The 7,101-nt window shown below is 50.3% G+C and overlaps 1 protein-coding gene and 1 long non-coding RNA gene across 2 annotated transcripts; one reads left to right on the top strand and one right to left on the bottom strand.

Annotated features, from left to right (window-relative positions):
• Positions 1-723: 723 nt before the first annotated feature.
• On the bottom strand, positions 724-4,264 carry LOC144577851 (uncharacterized). Its single transcript, XR_013522523.1, has 3 exons — positions 3,995-4,264; positions 2,476-2,599; positions 724-946 (listed from the first exon to the last, which is right to left on the bottom strand). It is a non-coding gene; the product is annotated as an uncharacterized LOC144577851 (long non-coding RNA).
• A 68-nt stretch (positions 4,265-4,332) lies between these two features.
• On the top strand, positions 4,333-7,075 carry SELENOM (selenoprotein M). The gene is made up of 5 exons (NM_001199931.1): positions 4,333-4,519; positions 5,927-5,962; positions 6,178-6,212; positions 6,567-6,645; positions 6,725-7,075. The coding sequence occupies exons 1-5, from the start codon at positions 4,394-4,396 to the stop codon at positions 6,881-6,883; spliced, it is 435 nt and encodes a 144-aa protein (NP_001186860.1). The 5' UTR covers positions 4,333-4,393; the 3' UTR covers positions 6,884-7,075.
• The last annotated feature ends 26 nt before the right edge of the window (positions 7,076-7,101 follow it).

The following is a 7,101-nucleotide window of genomic DNA, read 5'->3' as shown; positions in this document are numbered from 1 at the left end:
GGCCTGGCGAGGTGGCTCACACCTGTAATCCCAGTACTTTGGGAGCCCGAGGTGGGCAGATCACAAGGTCAGGAGTTTGAGACCAGCCTGGCCATCAAAATGAAACCCTGTCTCTACTAAAAATACAAAAATTAGCTGGGCATGGTGGCACACACCTGTAGTCCCAGCTACTCAGGAGACTGAGGCAGGAGAATTGCTTGAACCCGGGAGGTGGAGGTTGTGGTGAGCCGAGATTGCACCATTGCACTCCAGCCTGGGAAACAAAGCGAGACTCTGTCTCAAAAGAAAATGAAAAATATTTGTTGATGTTGAAACTATTTAAAAAAAAAAAATAAAATGAAAAATAAAAAATAAGAATTAAAAAAATAAGAGTAGGAAGAAAACCCAAAAACCCTAGGATCCATGAAAGTCATAATGCAGCCTTGGCTCAATATTGAGAAGCAGCCCCTAGATTCAATGTGAAAAGAGTGCATTAATTTGCTGTGTCTGCTGAAGAAGGCATGAAGAGGGGAAATGGTGATCTGGTGATCTGTTCTTTTTATTATTATTTTTAATTGTAGAAATGTTATCTGCAAATGTATATTACATTTTTAGAAAAAGAATCCCAGGATTTTCCTTCCTGTGTGTTTTCGTCTTGCTTCTTCGTGGTCCATGATGCCAGCTGAGGTTGTCAGTACAATGAAACCAAATGAGCTGGATGGGAGCAAATTATTCTGCTATTTTTCTAGATCTTTGAGTTGCATATTAAATCTGGGGCTGATCACTCCACACTTATTTAACCTGCCTGTGAGGTTCACAGCAGTTTTCCTAGCTCTGTGATCATCAGTGATTTCAACTTGGCCAATGTAAGCATGCTTCATCACCGCAGTTAGAAACCATACCATGACTTTGGAGCACAGCCTTCTAGGAACCTGGTGTTTGCCTCTCTTCTGGCATTGTTGACACTCTTGAGACATGCATCATTATGGCAGCGCATAAAGATGGCAGAAAGAGAAATCTGGTTATGTCATGAGATGACTGCTTAGACATGTTGGGCTCAAGCCCCCAATCCACAGTTCACTCATTACACCTTTCTGACCCTGTTTCCTAACCTGTAAAAGGTAGCTCATGGAGTCTTTATGAGGTAAGGAACTGATAATGAAAGCTAACACTGTACTAGGTGCTGTTCTTTCTTTTTTTAGACGGAGTCTCCCTGTGTCGCCCAGGCTGGAGTGCAGTGGTGGGATCTTGGCTCACTACCTCTGCCTCCTGGTTCAAGCAGTTCTCCTGCCTCAGCTTCCAGAGTAGCTGGGACTATAGGCACCCGCCAAGCTACCATGCCTGGCTAACGTTTGTACTTTTAGTAGAGGCGGGGTTTCACCATGTTGGCCAGGTTGGTCTCGAACTACTGACCTCATGATCCACCCACCTCGGCCTCCCAAAATGCTGGGATTACAGGCATGAGCCACTGCACCCAGCCTGTCCTAGATACTGTTCTAATGAGCTTTATATGTATTAACCCCTTTATCCTGCCAACCCCCATAGGGTACATAATATTCCATCACCACAATGTGTGCTCTGGGAAATAAAAACGTTGATTGGAATTTTTGTACAAAGAAATAAAAAGGCCAGGTGCAGCGGCTCACACTTGTAAATCTAGCACTTTGGGAGGCTGAGGCAGGAGGATCACTTGAGGCCAGGAGTTTGAGACCAGCCCGGTCAAGAGCAAGGCCCCATAATCTACTGAATAAATAAATAAGTAACAAAAACAGGGATTCTCTAGGGTTCAGTTTCCCTCTCTCTTTTTCAATAACCAAATTACTTTATTACAGGAAGGCAAGGGTTGACATATGGAAATCAGTTCACATATTTCACCACATTTAACAAAATAAAAGAGAAAACCACATGATCATCTCAATAGATGCAGGAAAACATTTGACAAGTTTCAACATCCTTTCATGATAAAAACTCTAAGAAAAATAGAAATGAAAAAGAACTTTGTTAATCGTATAAAAGGCATCAATAACAAACCTACAGGAAAGATGATAGTTTAAAGATAATATCTGGAAAGAGACGAGAGTATCTGCTATTATCAGTTCTGGTCAGCGTTGTACCAGGGGTCTCAGACAATACAATTAGGACAGTGCAATGAAATCAAACCAAGTGTAAGGATCGGAAACGAAGAAAACCACTTTTATTTCCAGAAGATATAATATGAACATGTAGAATATTTTTTAAAATCTCGTTAAACTGTTAGAGTAAGCAAATTCAGTGAGGTCACTGCCTGCAAGGTTAATATGCAAAAATCAATTGTCCTCCTATATGCTACTGCCAAGCAACTTGAAAATGAATATGTAAAGACAATAGAGTTTGTATTACCATAAAAAATTAAATTAGTAATAAATCTAATGAAAGATATGTAAAACATTGATTCCAAAAATCACAAAACATTACTGAAGGAAATTAAAGAAGACCTATAGAAATAGAGAGACTTACCGTGTTCGTAGTAGAAAGACACAATCATGTAAAGCTGTAGAATTTCCCCAATGGGAATCTGAAATCCTGACACAAATTTGGAAGGTTTTTCTGTGGAGGTTGACAAGCTGGCCCTAAATTGTATCTGGAAGTGCAAAATGCCAAGTATAATGAGACAACCTTCAAGAAGAACAAACCTAGGCTGCAGGCAGTGGCTCACTGATGCTGTGGGTTCACACGTGGTCCTCACTGCAGGAAAATGCAGACCACAGGCCAGGCATGGTGGCTCATGCCTGTAATCCAGCACTTTGGGAGGCCAAAGCAGGAGGATCACTTGAGCCCAGGAGTTTAAGACCAGCCTGGGCAACATAAATCAGCTGGGTGGGCCAGGCTCAGTGGCTGACACCTGTAATCCTAGCACTTTGGGAGGTCAACACAGGTGGATCACCTGAGGTCAGAAGTTTGCGACCAGCCTGGCCAACATGGTGAAACCCCGTCTCGCCTGGACAACGAGAGTGAAACTCCATCTCAAAAAACCACCACCACCACCAAAACAAACAAACAAACACACAAACAAACACACAAACAAACAAAAACAGCTGGGCATGGTGGTGCATGCCTGTAGTCCTAGATACTCAGGAGGCTGAGGTGGGAGGATTGCTTGAGCCTGGGAGGTTTAGGCTGTGATTGCACCCCTGGACTCCAGCCTGAGTGACAGTGAGATTCCATCTCAAAAAGAAAAAAAAAAAAAAAAGAAGAAAGAACAAAGGACAAAAACACAATCAGATGTCAAGTCTGACTATAAAGCTATAGTTAAGATGGTGTAGTTAGACAAATGGACTGGAGAACTAGAATAGGGTACTATATTCAGAAGTAGACTCATTTATTTATTAATTTTTATTTTTTATTTTTTTTTGAGATGGAGTTTTGTTCTGTCGCCCAGGCTGGAGTGCAACCTCCACCTTCTGGGTTCAAGTGATCCTCCTGCCTCAGCCTCCCGAGTAGCTGGGATTACAGGTGCCCACGTTATGCCCAGCGAATTTTTGTATTTTTAGTAGATATGGGGTTTCACCATGTTGGCTAGGCTGGCCTCAAACTCCTGACCTCAACTGATCTCCCCGCCTAGGCCTCCCAAAGTGCTGGGATTATAGGCATGAACCACTGGGCCCGGCCATAGTTGCCTATTTATATATAACAGAGGTAACGCTGCAGAGTAGCCCTGAAAAAGACAATCTTTTTAGTTTAATTGGATAGCCACATGGAAAAAAAGTAAATCCTGACTCCGTAAATATAACCCAGCTGATTTAAGATCCCATCGTGGCCTATCAGCTGTGACCCTCCTTGCATTTTCCCACCTTCGAGTAACAAATTTCTTTCCCCACCCCAGAACAGAGCGTCTGCTCAGCAGCAGCTGTGAATAGTAGAAAACACCCTGGCCAGTCTCGGTAGCTTCCAGAAGCCGCACCCCTCCACCGAACCTCACTCCCCATCTCCTACGCTCTAAAGCGAGGACTCCTCAGAAAGCCAGTTTCTATCTTACTTTTTCTTTTCTTCTCTCTGTCTCTCTCTCTCGTCGCAGGTTTGGCTCAGAAACTCCGGGGTCCCTCAGCGTCTCGCCTGCGCCCTCTGCAGGCGTGAGGTGGCACTGCCTGACTGCATCCCGTTGGAGCGTCTACACTCGGTCGGCAAAAGGAGCGTGAACACTCTCGGACCTGGGAAAGTAGAAGCCCCAAGACAGAGAAAAGCCGGGACCTCGCCCGGAGCTAGCGGGAGGCTAAGGTGGGGAACCCTGGGGCGGAAACCAAGCGCTGGGGGCGTGGTCTCCAGCGGGGCGGGGCATCTGGTGGGGAGGGGGCGGGGCCAACCTGCAGGCCCAGACGTGGCGCAGCGATTAGGAGGTTCGCCTCCGGCTTGCCCATCATTTGCCGCCGGGGTCCCGATGATTCTGTTGCCTCCGCTGCCGCTGCTGCTGCTTCTCGCGGCGCTTGCGGCTCCAGCCACTGCCGCCACTACCTATCGGCCGGACTGGAACCGTCTGAGAGGCCTGACCCGCGCCCGGGTAGAGGTGAGTACGTCGGCCTCCAGCCCCGGCACCACCGTCTCCCAGCGGTCCCAAGGGAGCACCGCCCGCCCCAGCCCCAGGACCACCTCGAACCTCAAGTCTCACTGCTTTCCTCTGGCGCCGGGGCCATCCCTCCTGTTCCCTAGCCCCAGGATGGCCCCCGCATCCACCGTGGAAGCCTGAGACACTGACTTTGCGGCCTGAAACTCCGAGCCCTTCCCCAGCTCCCCCTACCCGTCCGGACAGCAGACCCCCAGACACACTGACAGTCTCCTAACTCTCCTCGTGGCCTGTGACTCTCAAGCCTGTCCCAACTTCCCATCCCCCATCACTTCACGTTTTCCTGGAATTCCTCCCCCACCCAGTTTCAGGGCTTGAGGCTCCAGAAAGTCTCTTTTCCTACACCTGGGGGGAGAGAAGACTTTCTGGGTGCCTCCTTCCCTCATGTAGGAGCCAGGGAAGGGGGCCAGCTCGACGGGGAACCGAGTTGGGAACTTGGTTGCTAACACTTACTCTGCTGCAGCGTCCCATCCTCCCCCCTGCCACAGGAAATTCCCCTTTGGAGTCCCTGCCTTGCTATGTGACTTTGACCACAGCCCCTCTCTGTGCTTTTTGTGAGCGCTGTCTGACAAAAAGGTGTAGGATGGCTGGGTGCTGGTGGTGCATGTCTGCAATCCCAGCACTTTGGGAGGCCAAGGCAGGAGGATCGCTTGAGCCCAGGAGTTCAAGACCACCTTGGGGGGACATAGTGAGACCCTGTCTCTAAGAAAAGGGCTGAGAGTAGGATGGAGGAGGGCTGGAGTGGGTAGTCCTGGCGTCTGGACTCCTGTTGGATGGTGGTGTCTCCTCAGGGAAGTCAGGAGGATCCCTCCCATCCTCCCATGTCAGGGAAGCAACCAGATGGTCTGTGGCGCTGGGCCACAGGTGGCAGGCAGGCAGGGCAAGGTCTGCCTGTGTAGGGTAGGACCACATAGTAGGTGTCTCTAATGGGGGCCTCTAGGACCATTCTGAGGTGTTTCCTTCTGGTCTGCCTCCACTGTGAGATTTCAGGGGTCAAAGGCCAAGCCCAGGTCTCTACTGCTTAAGAGGAGCAGGATGATCATTTCCCCTGGGCATTAGGAGTCAGTCAACAGCCAATAGGATATACAGGCCCCAAGGCTGGCTGGCACCCTGTGGGTCTCTGGCCTTGCTCTTTTCCCCTGGTGTCTCTAGGCCTGAGTCTCCCAACCTGTATACACAGTTCCCCCTTCTGCCCACAAGAGACTAGCATCTCCTTCATACCTTGGGAACTGCTGATCCAGGGGTAACTCACAGCCCGACCCAACTCAGGGATAAGGATGTATGGCTTTGGGGGTGTGGCTGGGATAAATGTGAAGGACTCCTGACCTATCCCATTTTATACCTCTCCAGACCTGTGGGGGATGACAGCTGAACCGCCTAAAGGAGGTGAGTTTGAAGGAAGGGGTCCCTATCTCTGTTCCCCCTGAGCCTCTTGGGGAGTGGGCAACATGGTCCCAATGACTAGGGGTTGGGGGAGGACCCTTAGGCTGAGAGTCAGGAGCCTGCACTTGACTTGCTTTATGACCCTATTGTGCTTCAGTGTCCTGCTGTACCTGGAGGGGACTGGGGCCATGTTCTCTGATGCTCTGGTTTCTCCCCAGGTGAAGGCTTTCGTCACTCAGGACATTCCATTCTAGTATCCTTCTGTTCTGGGGGAGGGGGAATGGGGTGGGCACCTGGGAGAATCTCCACTTAACTTCAGATAGAGGTGGCAAATAGTTTTCAACTGACAAGTGGAATTGATTGGTAGTGGCCGCCCAGAGGATTCTGAGGTGGTCTCCATATTGGGTGGGCAAGAGACTGACAAGTGATGACTGCCGGAGGGCCCTTTATTTCTTTGAACCCTAATTTTCTCATGTACAATTGGAGAACCCAGCCCCACTTGGCAGAGTAAGTGCTCAGCAATGGAGAAAATGCTGTTCCATCAGTAAGGCTGCGGGAACCCCTACCTCCCTCTGACCACCACCACCCACCTTAACACCACCTCCAGTCACAACCTGGTGATGAAACACCTCCCTGGGGCCGACCCCGAGCTAGTGCTGCTGGGCCGCCGCTACGAGGAACTGGAGGTGAGGCCGTGGGAGGCGGGCTGGGGGCGGGGCTCGAGGCCAAGCCTGGCCTGCTGAACCCGCCCCTCCTCCACCTCAGCGCATTCCGCTCAGCGAAATGACCCGCGAAGAGATCAACGCGCTGGTGCAGGAGCTCGGCTTCTACCGCAAGGCGGCGCCCGACGCACAGGTGCCCCCCGAGTACGTGTGGGCGCCCGCTAGGCCCCCGGTGGAAACTTCGGACCACGCTGACCTGTAGGTCCGGGGCGCATTGGCCCTGGGACCACCCTGCCTGAGTCCTGGACACAGATGAAGCGCTCAGCATCCCGGGAGTACCTCCCTTGCTGAGGGCGGATGCCCCGTCCCCGGGCCAGCAGGGATGGGATTGGGGAGGTTCTCCAAACCCTGCTTTCTTCCCTCCCCAGCTCCACTAAATTCTCTCCTGCCTTAACTGAGGCTCGACTCTTTGTTGCTGCG

The sequence above is a fragment of the Callithrix jacchus genome, chromosome 1 (assembly GCF_049354715.1).
Source record: "Callithrix jacchus isolate 240 chromosome 1, calJac240_pri, whole genome shotgun sequence".
NCBI classification, from domain to species: Eukaryota; Metazoa; Chordata; class Mammalia; order Primates; family Cebidae; genus Callithrix; species Callithrix jacchus.
The sequence above is the reverse complement of the archived record's forward strand: the minus strand, read 5'-3'. Positions and strand labels throughout refer to the sequence as shown.